The following is a 24,568-nucleotide window of genomic DNA, read 5'->3' on the forward strand; positions in this document are numbered from 1 at the left end:
ACAAACTGTCTCTCCATTATCTGGACAGTGTAAACAACCAGAACATTTATAAATCATAACAAACAATATTTTAGGAATTAAAAAATAAAAGCTCCAGTCAATTCCTGATTGCTTTTCTATATCTATATAATTTTAGAGTAATGTCTGACCTTCCTTTAGAAAAGGTGGGATGATCCTGCGGGGTAAAGATTTACTGCTATAAATATTTAAGTAAAGGCACAAAACTTTAACAACTGACTTTGAATTAATTAGAAAAAGAGAAAAAAAGAGATTTGTCAAGTGAAAATGACCATAACATTAAATAGATTTTAATCTGGAGAGACTCAGATGGAGAAAAAGCAACAGTTAGAAAGTTTTATTTGACTTGAAGTTCTTGAGGAGATGTGCATGCCGAGAATCGCCGTGAGCTTGGATGAACAGCTCAGGGCGGGGCTCAGGGTAGCCTTCTCCCCCAGGACAAAGACTCTGACGGTGCAGTGAAGCCTGGAAGGATGAGGGTGGAGGCGGGGAGGAGGTGGGGCGAAGCGAAGCAGGTGGATCCATGCATGTTTGGCATTGGGAAGGTTTCTGGAGTGATGATTGGCTGAATTGGAATGACAACTTGCTGCTGATTGGATGAGGCGAAGGCATGACACATGTATGATGCAGGTAGGTGGACAGAGTCTCCCAGCTTGAATTTACGCCTATTTTTCATTTCAATTTATGAGTATTAATTGATTTTTTTATGTAACAAGTTCTAGACCAAACAATGAAACAAATCCATTTTATACCCGGATTAAAAGAAGAGTCATGGAAACATGTCAGTAGCTGGAAGCAGGTCATGAACAAGACATTTTCTGTATCATAATTAGATGAAACTATATTTTGTTAAGCAGAAAGTGTCATGTTTGTGCTTGTAGTTGTGCTGACCTGGAAGCAGTCAAAAACCAGCAGAACTGAGAGCAGCAAATCGTAGAATAAACACAACGTACTAGACAGTGAAGCACACACGCCGCCATTATTGGCATGCTTGTATTTCTGTCATCAAGACATTGTTTTGACTTATATTCATTAATAAAACTTAACCAAAACTGTAACTTATACTCAGTTCATATCTGAACTCTAATCCAAATCCCAAACCGTGACAACTGAGCTTCTTGGAAGATGTGTTTGTTTTTAGAAAACGGATGTTGCCTGCCTGTGGTTCAAGGAAAACAAGGATGTATTTCCTGGAATTACAGGCGTTATTACACTCCATGTTTAAACTTCTGTCTCTCCACTGACACTCTGCAAATTGTGGTTTTTACTTCGTGGGTCACAGGTAAACACAAAGTAATTGAGAACTTTAACAGTTGCCTTATATAGAGTTTTTTTTTTTCCATTATACTTCCTTGTGTATTCTGAAAACACCCATAGCAATAATGCAAATGAATAAATCAATCAATCAAAAAAAGACCTCAGAACCGAAAACCTATTTTTTGTGCATTCTTTTTTTCTAATGAAGAACAATTAAAAAATTGTTTTAAAGATACATGAAAAACAGCATTGTGTCTCTGGAACAAAAAAAACTGTTGCAACAAATAAAAGAAAAGTAATATGCAAAAAATGTTATTTAATTTTCAGTTTTATGACAAATACACTAAAACTTGAATTAATTTTAAATGGAGTACATGCAGAAATTGTATGTTTTCTTTTCTCCCAGTTGTGTAACATAAAACTACTTTTTTCCACAGAGATAACAACCCATCCTGGGTGTGGACAGAACTCAGGTGAGCATAAAAGGATGCAGAAAGAAACAGAGAACTGAGATGAAGACAGAACTCCAGCTGCAGCAGACAACCTTCAAAACATGTAAGAAACGTCGTCTTAAACCTGTTATGGGTCACAGCTTTTGTCTTCTGTGGTTTTATTTTAATTATCTTTTTGTCCAAGTTTAAGAGCAACATCACTGTTTATATTTACAGTTCGAACTCTTGTATTTACCCTTGTTTCTGATAACCATAATCCTAAATGTCATTTTTTTGGTATTTATTTCTAAACCAGAGAAAAACTTTGGGAGAATTTGAAACTTTTTGGATCCAACAGTGTTTCATCTCTTGTCGGCTGTCTGGTCAGCCTCCAAGATGCTTCGCCTTCTGCTGCTCCTGTGTGTTTGTGTCACAGTGACAGGCATGTAAACACACATCATTTTATTCTTGGAATAAAAAAAAACACTTTGTCAAGTGTTTCTTTTATTATTGTACGTAGTTTGGTTACGATTTAGACTCCAAGGTTTCTTTTTTGTTAATATCTGAAATTATTGTAGATGGAAATTCACTCCCACATTCGTTTTGGAGATTTGTTTCTTCTCTTTATGCTTCTCTGCTAGGGTATTTTAAAATACTCTCTGCAAAACTACAAAAATGAAATAAAAATAAACAAATGTATCTTGTGCTGGTTTTATTAGATCTCATCTGTCGACCATGCAGTCCTGTTGAACAGGCTGAAGGTTCTGGCTGGTATCTGTGGCTCAGCTTTGGACTGACTCACCTCATGTTTATCTCACAGGACATCCTGCATTAAGACAGACAGCTTTTCTTCTGATTCTGCCCCCTTAACTTGTGTGGTGCCACAAGGCTCAGTTTTGGGTCCACTTTTGTTTTCCTTTTATATTATTCTTCTTGCTGGCATTATTCAGTCCTTTTCAGATCTCTTATCACATTTACATGGATGACATTCGATTGTATTTTTCATTTCGACTGCATCAGCTGGACACGTTGGCCATCCTCGTCCAATGTTTGTCTAGTATCAGTGACTGGCTCTCCAGCAACTTTCTGGTTCTAAACACCAGTATGACAGAAACTATTATTATTATTATTATTATTATGCACAGAATAATTTCTAGATCATGTTTTTCAATGTTATTGGAGCCGTTTTTGCCAGTCAGAGGCAAACTGAGGCTACAGTAGATTATCAAGCAGGATTATTTATTATAATCGGAGAAAAAGTCATGCAAAGTAACTGAGAACAGCAAGAGAATAAGTAAGGGATCAAATAAATGTGACAATGGAAAACAGTTCATTTAACATTTTAGGAGAAATTCACATGTTGTTAAAATGCAATTCAATCTCTGAGGTTTGTTTTTTATTCATCATGATTTCTCTGCCTCATAGGACAAGCTCTGTCTTGTGCCGTGGTAAGTTGTCCTGCTGGACTGGACTGCATCAACGTAAATGGAGTTCTGCAGTGTGTCGATCCCTGCTCCCGTTACACTGAACTGCGTGACGAGTGGCGCTCAATAAATAACCAAGACCAGATCAATTTGAAGTGTGACCAGAATGTAAATTGGGACGGCTGGTATCGATTTTATCTCAGTCAGAAAAGTGCTTCTATTCCAGAATATTGTGTAGAAAAAAGCCGATGTGGAACTCATGCTACTTTGTACATAACAGAGCCTCATCCCACACAGACCAATGAAATCGTAACTCGCGCTGTATGTAATCACTGGGGATCTTCCTGTTGCAATTTTCCCTCACACACCATAAAAGTCAAGCTCTGCCCTGGACACTTTTATGTTTACAAACTTGCGAAACCATCAACTTGCCACCTTGCATATTGTGCAGGTACTGCTCCATCACCACTATTATCAATCTTTCTCTAAAACCCACAAAATGTTGATATAATTTTGTTACGTTGTTTTTTCCAGAAATAGTTTCTCAGAATGTGTTTGACATTAAAGCAATAAGCCAAACTGAGTCCAGCATCATTCTACAGTGGAGCAGATTAAACAACATTATCAGCTTTATCATCCAGTATAACGGTAGAGAGATACCAGTCGGAGCACCGAGTGGAAATGGAGCCGTAACAGTCACAGTTTCTTCCCTCACAGCAGCAACTAACTACATATTTACTGTTTTTGCTGTGGTTGGAAATGTCAGAGACCGTGGAGTCCAATTTACAGCTGCCACTGGTAAGATGTTTCATTTTACTCTTTGAAGGAAATGATAATAAAATTATTAGTACCCTCACTGCAAAGATGCAAAACCATCCCAAGTGTTTTTGGTCTAGTGTAAATATGTGTTAGTACACCTGAAATAAGACAAAACCTTACTTATCAGTAACTTTTCAGCAAGATATATGAGTTTGATTCAAGTAAATAATTCCTCAAAATTGGGGGGAAAGTACTAGTTCCACTGGCAGATTATTTCACTTCTAACAAAACATTTTTGCCTAATTATAAGGTAAAATATAGTTGACTCTCGCTTTATTCTCCACTTTATGAAATTAGACACCGTTACTCAGGTACCGTGAAATTTCCACCTTTAGTAAATTTCTAAACATTGTCTTCAGCTCCTCCAGATCCATCTGGCTTGGTGTCCCTGAATGAAACTGAGAGCAGTTTAACTCTTCGGTGGAACAGAGTGAACAACGTCAAAAGCTTCGTTCTCCAGGTCAACGGTAACAAGACAAGAATCGATGCGCCAGCTGGAAATGGACCAGTAACTTACACCGTCTCGTCTCTTTCTGCTGAAACCAAATACACGTTCACTCTCTTCTCTGAGTTTGAGAACATCAGAAGTACTGGAATACAACTTATTGCTCAAACTGGTAAGATTTTAACGTTATTTGTTATTTTTAGGTGATGGGTAAGTCATCAATTTTAAACTTGTTAAACGTCAACTATAATCCCAAAAGAAGAAAATTTCTTAAAACCAAAGATATTCTGTCAAACATCTCCAACCTGAACCCAGAATGAACAGTATTATTTACAGGCTAATGGTGAGATTGAAAAACACATTGACTGTGATTTTTGAAATCAACGAATACGTGGAGAAATCTGCAAACAGAGAGCAGGTTATTTATCCACAGAAATATTATTGATAATGTATTTTAATTTCTAAATGTCAGTAAAACATCACATCAGTCCTGAATAGGCTGTGTGAAAAATTACAGAGCGTATAAAATTTGAATTATATGAAGATAAAGAAAACCAACAATTTTACTATTACACACTAAACTTTATGTCTTAGGAATAATTAATATTTATAGCGTATTGCTTGTGCTTTTATTGAACTATTTTGTGACCCATATCTTCAAAGGAAGCCCAATAGAGTCATACTTTGTTGCCTGATCAACCCCACATGCTGTAAAAAAATAAAATAAAATTTTAAATTTTAATTTGCTTTAAATTGTTTAGCACATTTTCTTCTGCTTGTAAAAAATGTAAATGAAATGCTATATTATGCTATAAATATAATTATGCAAAAAATGCATCATTTTGAAAAACAAAACATTTTTGTTGTCTGGATTTATTCAAAAACAGCAAAATGTTTTTTGTTTGTTTTTTTAACTGGTGCGATCCACATTACATATCCCTTAATTTTGCCAGTTAAAGAAAATCTTTAAATTATATTGTTAATCCGTGGAAGCCACTGAGGAGGAGCTAAAATTAAAATATCGTTCTCATTAATATTCCTCTACTTAACATTCTGCATTTAACAGTATTTATGTTTTCATGTTTTGCAGGTGCTGCTGCGGAGAAATTTGATAAAGCTACAAAGTTCAACCTCACCTTGTGTCCGATATCTTTCTATCAAAATGTTTACCAGAAGGTTTATGTAAGTAAAATAGAGCCACGTTTCTGAATACATGCTCAGGAGTCCCATTAGTTTTTAATCTTTATTTTTAGCATTAAAAATTCAGTACCTGTAGAAAACATGGCAGCTTTTTAAAGTGGTGTGTTTGTTTTTAACAGGTGAACTTCACCAATAAGAACTTTGCGATCTGTTTCAACGGTTTCTATAACTCTGAAAGCAACGACGACTGCATTATTGGACCTAAACCTGACTCTGCCCAGGCGAAATTCATCATAAGGGAAAAAGATTCTTCATATGAAGCTCAAAGCAAAGCAGCAGTGAAAACCATCAGGAGCAGCATGACGTGCTCTGTGCACTTTGACATGATGTACATGAACAAAATTGTAAATATAACACATTTAATTTGAGCTCTTCTTGATGCTTACGAGATTTGTAAATAAACAGATTAGTCACATATTGACCCTTTGCACGTGACGTCACGGTCGTTCCGCCATGATGGACGTCGAAACGCAGCTCCTGTAAAGCCTGTCAAAAAAACAACATCTGATCGCCTAATATCGCTCTTATTTAGTTTATTTCGCTTTAACAATAGACGCGGTCAGCTGCAAGTACGAGGGTGAAAACCTAACTTGTAATTTTATTACATAACTTAATGAGGAAAGATGCAATGGATAGCAGCTGTCAGTCATAATGACCGTCAGTCATAATGACCGTCAGCTCGGTGTAATCCGTGTAATCGCGGATTTGCAGCAAACAGATTTTACAAGGTGATGAGATTAAGGTTCATATACTTTATAAGTAAGAAGTTTGTCATGTAACTATATATGTTTACTAAGTATGATTAGAAAGATGATATCCAATATCGCATTATGGAGAAAGGTACCTGTCTAGCAATTAGTAACCATGGAGACAGTGCCCCACCGTCATGTTAGCCTAGCATGTATGGAAAAAAAACTGGCTAACATCTCGTCTTTTGTCCATTTTAAGGCTTCTTCTGACTGAGGGGAAACGCTGTTTATGACATAGTGGCATAAATCATGTGGTGTGAATTCAGGCGAAGTCGGTAATTTGATCAGCACGTCAGGAGGGAGGAGGTACGGCTCGGTTTCTAAGCTAGCTGCTTCAAAACGTCTGTAAATACCGCCGTCTATGAGCCCCAACCAGGTGTGTTACGTTCACTGACAAATTAGCTCGACTGGAGCCAGAAGAAGCCACGAATAAACAATTTCAGTCGCTCTGTTCAATATTCACGATCCTCGTTTCCAACGTCCAGCGTAGTTGCAAAGGATCCATGTGAAATCCCTGAAAAATCTACTACTTCACTTTTGATAACTTTTTTATTTGTTGCGTCTTTTTGTCTTGTAACTAAGGTAAAACTGAACCTCCTCAGTTTTGGGAAGCAAACAGCTTTGCATTTCAGTTCTGTCTCCAGTGAGGCAAAAGTGGTGAGTATTTGTATTATTATTTTGTTTCACATGTGTATTTAAATCACTTATTCTAAGAGTAGAAATTGGTTTTGAAAGCAATATTGTGAATAAAAGGCTAAAATTAAAACCACCTTTACTTTCTCTGCTGCATTTTGCAAGGTAAAGTTTAGCTATTTAAATGGTAATCTGTTGCTCTTGTTCCAAGTAATCTCTGTTATGCTCTTTGTTTATAACAATAACTAAATGTTTACTACCGTATAGATGGCGGATGTAGCAGTTGAGGGTAAGCTAGTTGGGTCTGTGTCTCTCGGGTCGGCTGACTCTGGGTTTGCAGACATCAGTGGATGCAGAATCTCAGGTTGGTGAAATAATCATTTTTTCCTGGTTCTATTAAGCATTAGTGACATTTGAAAGAGAAATATTGGAATCTTTAAGACAGGCAATACAAAAGTCTTCCTTTTGTCTTCAGGTGTTGGGATTTTACCTAATTCAACAGCCTATTTTGAAAAAACCTGCAGAAACTTCATCTGCAGCATCGACAGATCTGTCACATCAACCGGCTGTGGTGAGCAGGAGGAATGTGACGGAAGCGGCAGGTGAACACACACACACACACACACATTCTGGTTTCTGGTTTAGACAGAAAGCTATGGTTTGTTGTTAAATTTGTTATTAATCTGCCTGTTTATTTTTCCATCAGATGTTTTACGAACCTGATCTGCACCGTGACCGGCCCCACTGTCATCGACTTCCAAGGTCAGCAGAGCTCTGTGAAGGACCGGTGTGTGTACTCGCTGGTGTCAGACTCATCCAGCGGGTTTGAAGTGCTGGCTAACTTCCAGGAACGCCGCCGTAGAGACGTGAGCTTCCTGGACAGTGTGAGCCTTCGACCTGCTGGCTCAAAGGTTTACTTTCACCTGGAACAAGGTGGCAGGATTAAGGTAATTCCATGAAAGGTGGATTCGAAATTCCTACACACTGCTTCCCTTCATCGCATAGATTCTCATTTTATGACTAATAATCTTCCTACTTTGCTGCACTCAGATGAACGAGACAGTGTTGACCCTAAAAAGTCCAGTCCAGCAGTTTAAAGACATTTCATTAAGCAAGGACAAAAATGGACTCACAGCAACGTCTTTGTTCTCTGGGCTCAAAATGTCGGCGTTGTTTGATGGCTACACTGCACAGATCCACATGAGAGGTAGGAATAAACAAGGCAGCAATGAACTGATTATTATTCTTCAACTTTTTAACGTCTGGTTTTTCTCTGTGGTCTCCTGCCATAAATATGAATAAGAAAAACAAACAGACAAGGTAAAATACAAAATGAGAAGATGGGCACAAAGACAAGCTATTAACGTTAAAGATTGAAAAAGAAATATAAATTTATTGTCTTTTTTTTTATTTAGTTGAATTTGATGGTACAGTAATTCATTTGCTAATTATTTGGGGCATGCAATTTATTTCTAAAGCTATTTATTTATGATCTTTATTTGTTCTGTATTTATTTTTAGTAATGCCAGGATTAGACCGATATATATTAATTCATTCTATTCATAAAGAAAAATAGGCAACAAATCCATCTCTAGGCATGCAAAACAGGACATAAGCCTTAAAGCTGTAATTGAGGTTTACTCAGGAAGATTGACTATTAAAAAAGCTTTTTCATGTGAAAATTGAAAAATTACAATGTATTTATTAACAAACACATTGAAGATCCAACATTTGTTTAAGTCAGTAGAAACACTTCTGCAGTTGTCAAAATGCAGCTATAAGATGTAGATTGAAAGAAATTGAGTGGCCTGTTTTCATGCAGCTTTCACTAATATTGTCTGTAAACTTTCAGTACCTGTTGGATCAGCGATGAAGGGTCTGTGTGTTGACTCCAGAAATATGTCAAGTGTGAAGCTTCTTGACATCAGCTCTCCAAGGTACAACGTTATCATGAATAGATAACTAAATACAATTATTTTGAACTCAAAACCATTCCCTCAAAAAACAGGAAGTTGACTTGTTAAGGTTTTTTCTGTTTTTTTGTTTTGCTAGCTGTGAAAGGCAGTATGAAGACCCTGTGGACAGTCAAATAGACCGCAACCTGATCAGTGAACAGTGAGTAGATTTATTTCTCCTACCAAATACAGGTCTGTGTTATACTGTGTAGTTTGCATTGTATATGGCAGGGATGTCAAATTCATTTTCATTTTGAATTGCATCAGGAATGTTCTTAAAGGGCCGGTAGTGCCAGAATTTATTGATAAAACCCATTAGCAAACTGTCAAAATATTTATAAAAAGCTGTCTCTGCATTTGATCTTCTTAAAATTAAATATTGAAGATATTTTGAAATTGATCAGTCCATCAGGGTTTTTACGGTTGTTTCTGTGATTTGTTTTTATTTATTAATTTTTTTCTTTGCAATCAGAATCACAGATTTTGTGGCGCTAATTTAGAAGTATTTGCAAGAAACATATTACTTAATATTTGCGCCTTACTGATCTCAGACAATAACTTGACATCAAGCCTGAGGCAGCAGTACAAGAAAGAAATACTGCCACCTGCAGGTGGGAGTTAGCACCAATTAAATCCAATGTATATGACCAATGTTTTGTTGAAAATTTGCAATATTTTCACAGCTATGCATTAACACAATAAAATTGAGGAACTGTTAATTGTGCCTGAATTTCTGCAATTGTAAAATCACAAAAAAAATGGAGGGACTAATTGATGTAATTTGGCATTTCTGACACTGTATAGAATAAATAAAAATGTGAGAATGTTTAACGTTTTTATCTTTGTGTGTGTGTAAAAAAGATGTAACCTGTTGAGGGCTGCCCCGTTTTCCTCCTGCAACAAAAACGTCGACCCGACTCCCTACATCAGCGCCTGCAACAGGACTCTGTGTGAATATTCTTCAGCTGATGGCCTGGGCTGTCAGTTCCTGTGGGCGTACGCCACAGCCTGCAAGCTAAAGAGCAACATAACACTGGGCAGATGGTGGTTAGATGCAGGCTGCTGTGAGAGAATCACAACTTTACTGCAACATTTTTACAGCCTGCATGCTGTCAGAATAACATTTGGTTTTGCTTCTCTGCAGCCGAGCCTCAGGCGCTTTGTCAGGACAAGCTCTGCAGCGATCATGAGTTCTGTGGCAGGAAACACAGCGGGAAGACTGGCTGCCTCTGCAGAGCTCTGTTTGCCTCCAAATACAAACTTTCTGGCACTCTGGGTAAGAAACCTCTGAGAAATACACAACTCTACCAAGTCTTTGGAAAAAGACGGAAATAAGAGATGCTAAAGATATTTTCATTTCCAGGTGAGCCGGCTGTGTGTAGGAAGAACTCTGGTTCAATCACTCTGGTTGGATGTCTGCTGGAGGAAAAAGGCATCAACTACTCAGTCCTACACCTGAATGACCGGAGCTGCAGGGGCGTGATGGACGAGGAGAACCACATGGTGACCTTCAGCTTCGACAGCAGCAACACCTGCGGGACGGAGATCATGGTGGGTTCTTACACTCATCCTGTTATTCTTATCGCAGAGCTTTGTGCGTTTCTTGCATTTTTCTCATCCATTATTTTCAGTAAAATCACAAAAAAGTAGAAAAGCAGAAATAACTGATGCTTTTTTCTCTAATGAACGTTTGATTCTGCAGAATAATGGAAGTTGGATAAACTACAAGAACACCATCATAACCCAGAGCAGTTCTGATGTCGTCACTCGCCACGATCAAGTCTTCATCGACTTCTCCTGCTACCACACTCAACCCGACATAAAGATCGTGGCCTTAAAAATTAAAGACAAGTGTGTGACTGATTTTGTTTCAGCCATGATGAAAATTTTTTCAGCTGATTTCACTGCAAAAACGCAAAACACAAAAGTTTGCACAAGTTACTAGTGCAAATATTTTAGTACACTGGAAATAAGACAAAACTTGAGAGTAACCTTTCAGCAAAATATAAGAGCTGGTTTAAGTCAATAATCCTTACATTTTGATAAAAAGTACTAGTTCTATTGGCAGATTATTTCACTTTTAACTTGGAAAAATGTGTTGTTATAAGTGGAATAATCTGCCAGTCTTGATACTTTTCCATCAATATTAAGGAATTATTAATTTAAAACAAGCTCCTATAGTTTGCTGAAAAGTTACTTGTAAGTTAGTTTTGTCTTATTTCACGTCTGCAAAGACATTTGCATTAGAAAAGACCAAAAATAGTCGGTAAGATTTTGTGTTTTCTCAGTTTAATAAGCTCACATGTCGGTTGGTTTGCAGCTCTGTGGTCCAGCACATCAAGTCTGGAGAATGGAGCTACTCTGTGTCGATGAAAGTATATGAGGACGGTGCCTACACCCGGGCTGTAAACTCTGGTGTTCTGCTGAACCAGAAAATATGGGTGGAGCTGAAGACGGACGGGCTGGATGCGAAAACCATCGCCGTGGTGATGGACTCATGCTGGGCAACCAGCAAGGAATCACACGACCTCAAACCAAGATATGACCTGATTATAGATGGGTGAGGCACCAACTATCAGTCATAACCATAAGAATGGTTCAGATTGGGTTATAAGACTCACATGAACTGGTTTTTCTTCTTCCCAGCTGTGCTGACCCGAATGACGGGACAGTGGAGGTGGAGGGAAACGGAGCGGGAACCTCCACCTACTTTTCCTTCAACATGTTTGAGTTTTCTGGGAACTCTGGTGACGTTTATCTGCACTGCAAGATCCAGCTGTGTCCTAAACAGGAGAACAACTGCATCCCGGTGCACACTTTAGAAAACTTCATTAACAACTGGTGCTGTCAGATTATGTTAAAAACCATAATCAGATGAATCACATGCTACACTGCAAAAACACAAAATCTTACAAAGGATTTGTGGTCTAGTTTCTAGTGCAGAAATGTTAAAACACATGAACTAAGACAAAACTTGAAAGTAACTTTTCTGCGAGACAGGGTTAGGTTTCATTACATATGTAGATTTGGTTTTCTTTATCAAGACTTTAAATGCTTCTGAAGAAGATGGATGTTTTTTTCAATATGAAACTTAGTTTTGGAAGGAATAAATCTTAGAAAAACACTGTATGTAAATATGTAGTGCTGATCTGCAAAATAGTAAATGTTGTGTTTTTTTGTGTTTAAATTCCAGGATTGCTACAATGAACCAATAGGAGAACGAAGATCTGTTAGATCACCAAAGACAAATACATATCCAGCCATCATCAGCATGGCCTGGGGTCATTAGGCTGCAACGTGGGTTTGTTTTTTTAACTATTGTCATAAAAGTTTCAGTAGCTGATCGTGGCAAGTTAAATAAACTTTAAAATAAAGTTTTTATTTATTTGTTAAATATTTGTTGGGCAAGTAATTTAATAATCAAGATATTTATTTATTTATTTATGTTTGCATTTTTAATCCCCACAGAAATGGTTCCTCATATTGCAGAACAAGAAAAGGTTTTTTAACCTTTCTGAAAGGAAATTAGTTCCATTAGATTTCATTTAGATAAGAAGATTCCAGATATATATTAAAATATTTTTATCTTTTTTCTTATTCTTTACAATCAAGCACAGTAAAACGATTGTAGCTGTAATATAAAAAAAATAGTAATAATTCAAAAAACTTGTTTGAATGTCCTAATTGGCTGAAATCATGTTTTATATTTGTTCAGATTTTTACCTGTTATGTGTTTTTATTTTCAATCTTTGCTCTGAGATTCATGGCTAATCAAAAACTCACATTTACCAGCTGTGATAAACGAAGCAGAAGCTAAAGAACTAAATCGACACTAAACAAGTAGAGAAAATGTCTTTGTAGAGGAAGAATGTGTCACTGATATTTAATTGTTTCCTCAGGTGGTTTCCATGTGAAACTGGACCGATGGACCGACTGCCGACCTTTATGATGATTCCTGACATCAATCCGGATCCACAGATGGGATGTTTGGAAATCTGGGATTATTTCTCACTTTTTGATTTCTCACTTTATCATCTAATATCTTGAGAGGGAATTGGTTTTTAGTACAATTAATGTGGGGACTGGGAAAAAGTCAATCATAGCTTAATCCTGAAATTGTTTTTTCATAGATGTGAATTAATTAGATGAAGGGAAGCATGAGGACTGCATTTGATTATAACTTTATATTTTTAAATTGAATTGACTTCTTTAAAAAAAATACTGACATTAATCTTTTTTCTTTCACTTTTCTAGCAATAAAAATACAAAAAAAATAAATAAAATGTGGTATAAAAATGTTGTTTTCATCTTTTCTTTTTACTTAACCAGTCTGATGTTGTTGATTTTTCTGGATTTAAATGATAGAATAAGAGATAGCCTACAACAGGTGCATATTTAACTGCACACTTTCAGTAATTTATACAATAAGGTTCTTAAGTGAAACAAAAAGAACCTTTATGAAAAAATGTTACTAATGTTTACTACAATCAATGTCTGAAACGTTGTACATGTTTTACATTTTCTTGAAATCTGTTTGTGGATTACCAGGCACATCTACAAATACTCAGCTATGTTTTCAAAAAATAAATTTATAAATACACACTGAATAAATAATGCAATGCACATCTGTGACCAATAGGAGTCCAAATTCTCCCTTCAGCATCAGATATGTAATTATAATGGCAATCAAAACAGTAGCTGCAGCCTGATTTCACATTTTACATGTGAATGTTTTTACACTGTCAGGCAAAATTAAGTTATCATTACCACACCACCTAAATATAATATGCGCTTCATTTTAATAAACTTGATCCATTGAGGCTCAATAGAGGCTTAAGGATCCATTATGAATATAAAAATATAGAGAGATGCAGATATATTCTTCAGTCCTACATTATAAAAAGTGAATATAAATTTTTGGTGTTTCTCTAAATTATTCTAAAAATATAGTAGGGATAGATTATGAACACCGACGGCCGGCATCCTGCATGTTTTAGTTTCCTCCCTGGTGGTAGGAACCTTTTCAGCAAGTCGATGTTCTTCTTAGGCCTCTAATGAGCCATCATTGGATCCAGGTGCGTTAAACCAGGGAAAGAACTAAAACATGCAGGATGCCGGAGGTTTAGATACGTACTGTTTCTTTGCAGTTTGGCAGGTTTTACAGGTTTAGTTTTATCCTGTGTTTGGACTGGAGAATATCAACTCTGGCAACAGTGGCGAATGGCGCCATTTTTGTTATTAATGAGCGTGACGCGCATGCGCCGTGCTGGATAGAAATATGACGCAGCTTCTACGTGAGCGTTTTCAGAAAGAAAAAAAAAGAAGAGGAAGAAGATGCGGCTAGCACCTGGCTAGCACGAAGCTGTCGGACTGATACTCATGAACTTTGGGACCTGGACTAAAAATGATATTTTCTGATCTCGGAATCCGAGCGGACGCCCAGCCTGATGACTGAGACTTTGTGGATCCGATTGAAATCCTGTCAGTGTTCGTCGAGGCCTAGTTTAGCGTCTTGTGCTTGACCTACTAGTAGGCCGCGGAACGCCGTGTTTGAAATCGCTGCATTGGTTATTCGGTAAGTTATTGTTCGGAAACCTTAATTTCTTTGTCTTTTTCCACCGGTGACGGTAGTGAAGCCATTTCTTGTGTGTCCAAACAGAGCAGCACTCATGGAGAGGCCCGACCACGGCCTCTCAGCGGCGATTTGTTTGTTTGCTGGCGTCCCTGAAACACCTGAGGAGATATGACGGCGTCTGGAGCGAGCAGTTGATCGATTATGGATTTACTACAATCAAGCTGAGGATTCCCTTCAAGCAAGCTGAGGATCGCTTCCGTCAAGCTGAGGAAACACTACAAGGTGCCTGGCGGATCCGCCCAACCCATCAAAGGTTGGTTAAGTCAAAGAACTGTTCCGATGGCGGGTCCAGAAGACAACTCAGGGTAGGAGCTGTTGCGGGTTTTGCTACGCTGCTGATGCTAACGCTGTTGAAGGCCAACGCCTCTCGATGTGCTGGTTTGGTTTGATTCTCTGCTGAGAGTCAATGAGCTGAGAAGGATTCTGCTGTTTTAAATCCTTCTGTCTTTGGGTTTTTAGTGTTTGAAGCACATGCTGTGGTCTTGTGACCTGTAGAGCTTTAGGTGTAACTAGAATCTGAAGTTCCTGGCTTAAAGTCAGTTGATAGTTGAAAGAAAGATGGCTGCCAAGCACTTGGCAAATACAGTTTAGAAGCTGTAGGAAATAATTCAGCTTAGGCTTTGTAAATATCACTATAATAAACCTTGATAACATTCCTACTTAGTGCTAATATAATGTGGTTATGTTGACATTAGTATAGCTGCATTAGGATAATTATCTTTCCAATGAATATCAAATGTTTTTGGGTGAAGATGAGGTCTTTATACTCAAACATACATTTATGTTTGTTTTTTGTTGTTGTACCTACTTAATATTAGGGTTCATACTTTAATAATTCAATAACTCAAACCAATTCAATTTACGTTCAACTTAAACGTGAAAACCGATTAATTTTTGCGCCAAAACAACACGTGGCCTCATCCAATTTCGTCATGCGACTTCATTTCTTCTGGACGACAACGGAGAGATCTGCTGGAGCTGCAGGCCGGAGGTCAGAGGTAATGTTCACACTATAATCACCCATCTCTTATTTGCAGGTTTTCAGCTGAACTCCATATTTTCCTTCTGGAGAGGATCGACTGGGACCTGTCCTTCTGTGTTTAAGTTTGTTTTAAACCCATTTTCTCTCCTAGACTAAGCAACCGGTGGACCTTTTTGTTGTAAATAACTTTTTTTTCCCTCTTAGATAAAGCCACCAAAGAAGCCTCCACTACAACTAACTCTCTTTTCCCCTATAGAAACACTCCTGCAGCAGCTCTCTTTCTTTTTCTGTCTCTCTCTTTACTCTGTTCTTTCAAATCCCCCGGGGGTAGCGACAGATGGCCTTTCATACAGAGCCGTCTGGTTCTGCTGGAGGATTCTTCCTGTTAAAGGGAAGTTTATCCTCTCCGCTGTCGCTACATGCATCCTAAATATGAGGCATTGATTTAGCTTACTCAACTGTTAACCAATTTAAATAATCAGTGTGACGTTGGCCTCATTTGGAAAGACTTTCTGTTAAAGGGAAGATTTTCCTCGCCACAGTCACCACTTGCATGCTCAGGTGGCCTTGCTTAAGATTATTTTACTTTTAATGAATTTAAATAATGGATGCAGTGTTATTAATTTATTTTTATTTTATTTTGGAAAGTCTTCCTGTTAAAGGGAAGCTTTTCCTCTCCACAGTCACCACTTGCATGCTCAGGAGGCTTAAGATTACTTTACTTTTAATGAATTTTAATAATTGATGCAGTGTTTTTTGTGGAAAGTCTTCCTGTTATAGGGAAGTCTTTCCTCTCTACTGTCACCAGATGGATATTCAGTAGAAGTTATTGCTTTAGTTTAACTTTTAACCAATTTAAATAATTGGTCTAGTGTTAACCTTATTTTGGAAAGTCTTCTTGTTAAAGGGAAGTTTTTAAATTTTTGTTACCATGTGGATCCTCAGTAGGAGGCATTGCTTAAGTTTATTTATAATGAATGTACGTTATTGGTGCAGTATTAATGTTTTTGGAAGTCTTCCTGTTAAAGGGAAGTTTTTCCTCTCTACTGTCACCAGATGGGATCTTCAGTATGAGTCATTGCTTTAGCTTAACTTTGAACAAATTTAAGTTGGTTTACTGTTAACCTTATTTTTGGAAGTCTTTCTGTTTAAAGGGATTTTTTTTGGATAGTATTCCTGTTAAAGGGAAGCTTTTCCTCTCTACTGTCACCACATGTATCATCAACATGAGGCAATGCTTAAGCTTTCATAACTTTTAAGCAATGTTTGATAACCGGTTTTTATTTAATTATTTTTGGAAAGTCTTCCTGTTGAAAGGAAGCATTTCCTTTCTACTGTCACTACATGCATGTTCATTATGAGGCATTGCCTAAGCTTACTTGTATAACTTAACAAATTGTAATTGGTGCAGTGTTAACTTCTTTTGGAAAGTCTTTCTGTTAAAGGGAAGTTTTTCCTCTCCACTGTCACCAGACTGTTTTAACTTTTCACCAATTTAAATAATTGTTTCAGTGTTGACCTTATTTTGGAAAGTCTTCTTGTTAAAGGGAAGTTTTTCCTATTTACTGTCACAACATACATCTTCAGTATGAGTCTTTTCTTCAGTTTACATAACTTTTAATCAATGTTTGATTACTGCAGTTTTTTTTGTTTGGTTGGTTTTTTGTTTTGGTACATCTTCCTGTTGAGGGATTTTTTTTCTCTCCCCTGTCACCACAATCATCCTCAGTGTCTATGGTGGTGGATGATAGTTTTGAGCTCATGGTTGAGAATTTAAGGCCTTGTCATCACCACATGGTATGTGGACTGGGACGATATTGTTTGTGGACTGGGAAGATATGGTATGTGGACTGGAAAGATGTAGAAGCCGATCAACAGTTTTTGTTGAGATGGAATGACGACTCTGAAGACAGCAGATGACCTCAGACTGTGAAAGGTAAGAGTGTGAATCCAACGGCAGGAAATGTGGTATGGTACTTCTGGTAGCCACTCCTCAAGGCAATAAAGTCATCGGATCAGTTCAAGGAATTTGGTAACAAACGAGTACAACGACAGGATCGATTCATTCCATGCACAATGCTCCACGCAAGAAAAACAAGGTAGGTTATTTGTAAGGTAGATCTGATCTTGGTTACAAAAGGATAAAGGTGTGAAAGCGAGCCCAACCAAAGCGTAAAGGGCTTAGGTTACCCTTCGGTCGGGTTTGTGTGAAAACGAACCATCCAGACGGATAAGGTGTTTAGCTGCCCTTCGGTCGGGTTTGTGTGAAAACGAACCCACCCGACGGATAAGGTGTTCAGTTGCCCTTCGGTCGGGTTTATGTGAAAACGAACCCACCCGACGGGTAAGGTGTTAGTTGCCCTTCGGTCGGGTTTGTGTGAAAACGAACGCTACCGAAGGGTAAGGTGTTAGTTGCCCTTCGGTCGGGTTTGTGTGAAAACGAACCCTACCGACGGGTAAGGGGATAGTTGCCCTTCGGTCGGGTTTGTGTGAAAATGAACCCTACCGACGGGTAAGGGGATAGTTGCCCTTCGGTCGGGTTTGTGTGAAAATGAACCCTACCGACGGGTAAGGTGTTAGTTGCCCTTCGGTCGGGTTTGTGTGAAAACGAACCCACCTGACGGGTAAGGTGTTAATTGCCCTTCGGTCGGGTTTGTGTGAAAACGAACCCTACCGACGGGTAAGGGGTTAGTTGCCCTTCGGTCGGGTTTGTGTGAAAACGAACCCTACCGACGGGTAAAGGTGTGAAAACTAACCAACCCAACTTGGGTTCTTCAAATATATGTTTGTAATTCATTATAAAGATTACAAAGAAGGTAACAACAGTGACGACAAAAACCGACAAGGCCAACGGCTCATGGGGGGGAAAGTCCTCAAGTGACCCACCATGACTGACGGAAAAGGACTTCATCACCCCCACCACTGATGGATGACCTCAGTGACCTTGCCACCGGGTTCAGAAGTCTTCAAGAAATGCTGCAGGTATTTTCTGTTATTTTAAAGGTCTTCTGAGTTTTTGAAAAGTAATGAGTGAAGGGTTTTACCTTTAAACCTGCCCTCATCTTGTTGTCTTTCTGTCCTGTTGTCCTTCAGGAATCCTCCTGGATCATCTGGTTTTTTGTCTTGGATTTCGTCGTACATCGGACCCCCATCGACTGACGGAAAAGGCCTTCATCGCCCCAACGACGATGGAGGAGGCCCTCATCGCCCCCACACATCCCTGATGATGGATGATCTTAATTACCTTACCATCTGTCTGAAGAAATGCTTCAGGTATTTTGCCGTTTGATATTTACAAGCATGAGTTTTTGAAAAGTGACTATTCATTGAGTTGTTAAAGGGTTAAACGTGCTCTCGTGTTGTTGTTGTCCTTCAGGAACCCTCCTGGATCATTGCTCCAATGACAACGCAAAAGAACCTCGCCACGCTGGTGATGGATGACCTTAGTGACTCTACCATTGGGTTCAGCAGTCTTCCTCAAGAAATGCTGCAGGTATTTTGCTGCTGTTATTTAAGTGATAGTTGCGTGTTTTTGACAATTTTATTCTGAGTTGAGGGTTTGACCTTAAACCTGCACCCGTCCTGTTGTCCTTCAGGAATCCTCTTGGATCATCTTGTTTTTGTCTTGGATTTCGCCTTCCACCACACCCCATTGTCCGACAGAGGAAAATGGCTGAACTTAAAACATTTATCAAAACTACTTCAGTTTATCTTTTTTCTTCTTTCTACCAAAAACTGGCTAAGTCTTCAGTCTGGTACTTTGGCCTCATCTAGCCATTGTTTTTTTGTTTTTTTTATGAACAATTTTGTTTAGCTTTTATAATTAATTTTGTTTTGCTTATTTATTTTAAATATTTAAAATGTCTTCCAATTTCAGTGTTAAATGTTAGAATTGAATGTTTATTGATTTTTGAGAATGTGTTCTTGAAACATTTTAACGTTACCACGGTTTTGGCATTGATTATGGAAAGGCTTAGACTGGTTTATTGTGATCTGTCTGTATTTATGCTGCTGTTTGTCATTTTCTGTTTCTACCACATTATTTATTTCAAATGTTTTTGTTTTCTCAGTTATTTTTCTCTCCACAAAAGCTACACCTGGTCTGGTGTTGATTAGCTGTGGCTGCTTCCTGGTTGAGGACATTGGCTGACATGATGCTGCCATCACCTAACCGTTCTCCCTCTCCTCTTCACTTCCACGAACATGGAAAGTTCTCCTGGATCAGTTGACCTGTTGTGTCTCTGCTCTGTCTTCTCTCAGCTCCAGTCGGTCATGGCAGATGGCTGCTGGTACTGAGCCCAGTTCTGGTTCTGCTGGAGGTTTCTTCCTGATAGAGGGGAGTTCTTCTTCTCCACTGTCGCTACATGCATACTCTGTATGAGGGACTGCTGTAAAGTCAACGACTCGACAGAAGTGATTTGCTGTCACCCCCTGTTGGTCCGATGGAGTGAATGCTGTAAGTGATGATTCCATATAATCTGCAGGGTGTCGTTTGGTACAAACCTTTTAAACTACTTTACTAATCAACTGAGCTTATTGTACTAACAATTGGAGTACATGTGATTTAACTAAAATTATTAAAGTGCATTGAGACGACATTTGTTGTGAATTGGCAATATATAAAATTGAACTTTCAAACTAACAAATGAACCCCACCAATAAATGATATAAAAAAAAACAAACAAAAACCCCAACAACTAATACAAAAACGTTCAAAACCCCAAAAATAGATACCAAAAGGTTCAGAACCCCAAAAGTAGATATCAAAATGTTCAGAACCCAAAAATAGATACCAAAAGGTTCAGAACCCCAAAAGTAGATATCAAAATGTTCAGAACCCCAAAAGTAGATATCAAAATGTTCAGAACCCAAAACGTAGATATCAAAAGGTTCAAAGCTTATAATTATAACAGTAATTCACAACAATGTTGTCGAGGCATTTTAAAAAAAGTAATTTCAATTTAGTCAGATTACTATTGATCAAAGGTATCAATTCATTAGGTTCACTTAATTATAAGTAGTTTAAAAAGTTTGTACCAAATAAAACCCAACAGATTGTATGGAGTCATTAATTATGGCATTCACTCCTCCTGACCAGCAGGGGGCGACAGCAAATCACTTGTGTCGAGTCGTTGACTTTACAGCAGTCCCTTATGCAGAGTATGCATGTAGCGACAGTGGAGAAGAAGAACTCCCCTCTATCAGGAAGAAACCTCCAGCAGAACCAGAACTGGGCTCAGTACCAGCAGCCATCTGCCATGACTGACTGGAGCTGAGAGAAGACAGAGCAGAGACACAACAGGTCAACTGATCCAGGAGAACTTTCCATGTTCGTGGAAGTGAAAAGGAGAGGGAGAACGGTTAGGTGATGGCAGCATCATGTCAGCCAATGCCCTTTTCTGGGAAGCAGCCACAGCTAATCAGAACTAGGTGCAGCTTCTATGGAGAGAAAAATAATCGAGAACAAAAACTTTAGTTTCTAACTAAACAAAAAATAAACTTCTTGTTTAGTTAGAAACACCAGAGTGCCACCTTTTGGCCTCTCTCCAGATCAGTTCAGGGCAGAGAATGGAACTGTTTCTGGCTTTGTTTTTTCCTCTCCATGGGCTGCCACCTTATCGTGGTGGAGGGGTTTGAGTGTCCCAGTGATCCTAGGAGCCGTCAGAGGCTTCATGCCTCTGTTTGGGTCGGTTCTGCCGGGGCAAACGGGTCCTAGGTGAGGGATAGGACAAAGAGCAGCCCAAAGACAGTGTTACTTTTTAAAGATGGTGATATAGACAGGGTTCCCTCTTACAACCAGAGCTATAGATAGAAGTCAGACTTTCTCCCAACATCAGCCTGGCGGGCCACCAGGCTTTATTCCCCCCCGCCTGTTATTTTAAATGGGGATTTTTCTCCACCAGTGACTGTAAAGGCAGATTAAGCTAAAGGTTTATAGTTGATGCATTGAACTGGCTGAAGAGTTGTGAACCAGTTGTGCCGTCCCATCAGTTGCCCGTTTGCTTCACAAACTGTTATTTCTGAGTTTTGATGCCTGAACCTGAACCTCCGACTTTCTGTAACTTGACATTTTTTAACCCAACACGCAGCAGACCACTGATAGACGACTCCAGCTGCTCTTCCACTGGGCTCAGCAGGTTTTCTGGAGGAAACCCTGGAAGTGTTCCCAGGTGACGCTTCCTGATTGCTCTCCATTTTGACTTGAAACTTTCTTAGCAACATTCCTTAAGGAATGCTGCAGGTATTTTGCTGATATTTTAGTGATATTTATAAGTGAGTTTTTGAAAAGTGATTTCACTCTTGAGTCATTATAGGGTTTGACCTTGAACCTGTACCTGTATTGTCGTCGCCTTCCTGTCCTCAATTTCCATTTGCATGATTTGTTTCTCTATTTCTACCAAAAACTGAATGAATAAAGTCTTCAGTCTGGTGCTTTGTAAACAAAATTCTTCTTTTAATAAAAAGGTATAGTTGAGACCAGAGACTTCATAATTCATTTTATTTTGTAGTTTGTTTATTTATTTAGGATATTTTAAATGTCTTACAGTTCCAGTGTTAAATGTTTATTAGAATTTAAAGTTTGAGAATGAAGAAGACTTCTTCCCTTCGGTCCTCCACTCAGCTGCTTCTTTCTTCTCAGTTGGGTTTTAAAGTTTGATCTTTGAGATTGTGTTCTTGGATTATTATGCTATGGCTGTAGTTTTAGTTGGAAATGGTCTCATTATCGTTTATGGCAATAACTTCTTGGACAATTTATCATCCAGCAAAACTTACTGTGACAGTAATCAACATAAATTTTGCTGGACGATAAATTGTCCCAGAAGTTGTCGTCATAAACGATAATATTGTTTTAAAACCATTGTCGACTAATATAGTGGCTGTCGCATAATGATGCAAAAACACATTCTCAAAGATCAATAAACTTAAAATTTTAATGAACATTTAATACTAGAACCAGAAGACATTTTAAATGTCTAAAACAAATTGAAATGTCTTCCTCCTGTTAGGACCAGAAAAAGAAGAGGACTTCTTCCCTTCAATCTTCCACTCAGCAGCTTCTTTCTTCTCTGTTGGATTTTTATTTTCTCACAACAACATAATAAATGTTGATGAAAATAATTTATCTCTGAGTTCTTGTTTCTTCTTTTGTTTGTGTCTGAGCAATGGGAGAGTTTCGTCAGGTGTCCCCCAGCAGCTTGATGGAATCAGACTCCGGTACCGTCAGTAATGAGCTGAACGGGTCGTTGGTGTTGCTACGACTTGCTCATCTGAGGCGCCATTGCTGGGGGAGACTTGAGATCAAACTGTCTAAAAAAAAAAAAAAAAAAAAGGGCCTCACCTGTTGAGTTTGAGTCGCCACGTCACACTGAGCCGAAGGCGGCTGGTAGAGCGGAGACGCACTTAGCTTCTCCAGCTTGGCAGATCTGAGAGAAGAAAACGAGGATTTAACTAGGCCGTCCTGACGAGAAGCTGCTTTCAGACCCAGATGAACTCCATCCATCCATTCTGGGAATTAGATGACCATTTTGATTTCTTTACATTTTTTATTTTATTTTACAATCTGTTAAAATAAAAATGAATCCTTTGAGTTTGAATGTGGATATTCGACGTGAAGATTCCTTTGATATGACAGAAAAAGTCAAACAAATGAGTCTTCAGTGTCACTGTGGCCCTTAGACTGAAAACGGTTTTATGACTCTTGTTATAGGACTTGGCAGGGGGACAATATAACATCACTGCAGTGGTGATGTGACGTATCTGATAAATCAGATACACCAGTGTCCAGTCAGTAACTGTTATCCAACAAGAACATCAGTAAAGTTTAATTTTTTTTGTGGTTTGACTGCTGTATTTTTTAAACCTACTTGACTCCAAATGAATGTCATTCAGCTGTGAGGATGGAGAGAAATAAAAAAAGTATAACTCTGAAAAATTATGTTTATTTCCAATTCTAATTCAACTTTAACATCTTTTGTGGATTTTACCATCATCGGTCCTCCATAGAAAAGCTGAAGACGATTTATTTGTGGTTAGTAGTTTTGCAGTAACCACTGGTGTGAAATATTGAAGATAAATTATTTACTTTCTCTGCCTAATACATTTAACATTTTCTATATTTAAGTAGATATTTTGGGAAAAATAAGTTTTATTTTTCTTTTTGCTTCAGTTGACATCTATCTGACACATACTTTATAAAAGCTTCATGGCTTCATTTAATTAGACAACTTCTTGATAATGTCATGTTATCTCGTTCTTAGCAGGTGAGTCACAAAAGCAAAACGTAAAGTTGTCAGACAGGAAACGGACTCGGTAATAATTAGCCCCATAATTAACTAGTTATGTGGTTTGAATGTACATATTAAATGTCAGAATACCATTCTGATCAGTCAGAAGCAGATCGGTTTGAAGAATATTCTCAGTGTTCAGAGCAAAAATAATCTAAGTCAAATAAAATGGACTAAATTCAATAACTTCAATTTTTCTGATTGGTAATTTACATGGCAACTTTATTTCTGAGACGTTTGTGGATTCAAATGCACAGAACTCTGCAGTTGCAGTTTTAGGCGTTTGGTTTCATAATCCGTCACTTTAGGATGAACTGGCTTGTTATTATTTAAACGGATTTAAGCAGTTAGAATGTTTTTCCCTATTCTTTGAGGTAAATTATTGATTTTTGATGTTGAATTGCTGCATATTATTCTTTAAATTTGAATATAATAGGACTATCAGAGTAAAACTCAAGTGATGTGGCATAAAGTCTATCCAAGTTGCAAAAATGTGTAATATACTTTGGTAAAAGACTCAAAAACAGCAGCCATCTTGAAATTCAAGTGTCTAATGGGAAATATGGAAAAAAAACACACATGCCCAGAGAGGCGAGCATGGACATTTTTATGCTTGTTTCCACATTTGAAATCTTTTACAGTAACATATACGCCACAATTTTCATAACTTCTTTGAACTGTCAACAGTGTCAGTCATTTCTGCAGAAATGTCTGACTCATATCTCCTTGTAAGAT

At 38.1% G+C, this 24,568-nt stretch overlaps 1 protein-coding gene across 1 annotated transcript; it reads left to right on the top strand.

The window, feature by feature from the left end:
- The first annotated feature begins 1,720 nt into the window (after positions 1-1,720).
- LOC114157975 (uncharacterized) lies at positions 1,721-13,221 on the top strand. The gene is made up of 22 exons (XM_028039257.1): positions 1,721-1,830; positions 2,023-2,148; positions 3,132-3,581; positions 3,665-3,928; positions 4,309-4,566; positions 5,485-5,576; positions 5,714-5,938; positions 6,926-7,000; positions 7,244-7,340; positions 7,452-7,578; positions 7,683-7,923; positions 8,027-8,183; positions 8,829-8,913; positions 9,029-9,091; positions 9,793-9,995; positions 10,076-10,207; positions 10,295-10,482; positions 10,634-10,782; positions 11,252-11,491; positions 11,578-11,740; positions 12,125-12,228; positions 12,831-13,221. Exons 2-21 carry the CDS (start codon positions 2,103-2,105, stop codon positions 12,218-12,220), a joined length of 3,351 nt encoding a protein of 1,116 aa, XP_027895058.1. The 5' UTR covers positions 1,721-1,830; positions 2,023-2,102; the 3' UTR covers positions 12,221-12,228; positions 12,831-13,221.
- Positions 13,222-24,568: the final 11,347 nt, after the last annotated feature.

The sequence above is a fragment of the Xiphophorus couchianus genome, chromosome 14 (assembly GCF_001444195.1).
Source record: "Xiphophorus couchianus chromosome 14, X_couchianus-1.0, whole genome shotgun sequence".
In the NCBI taxonomy this organism is placed as follows: Eukaryota; Metazoa; Chordata; class Actinopteri; order Cyprinodontiformes; family Poeciliidae; genus Xiphophorus; species Xiphophorus couchianus.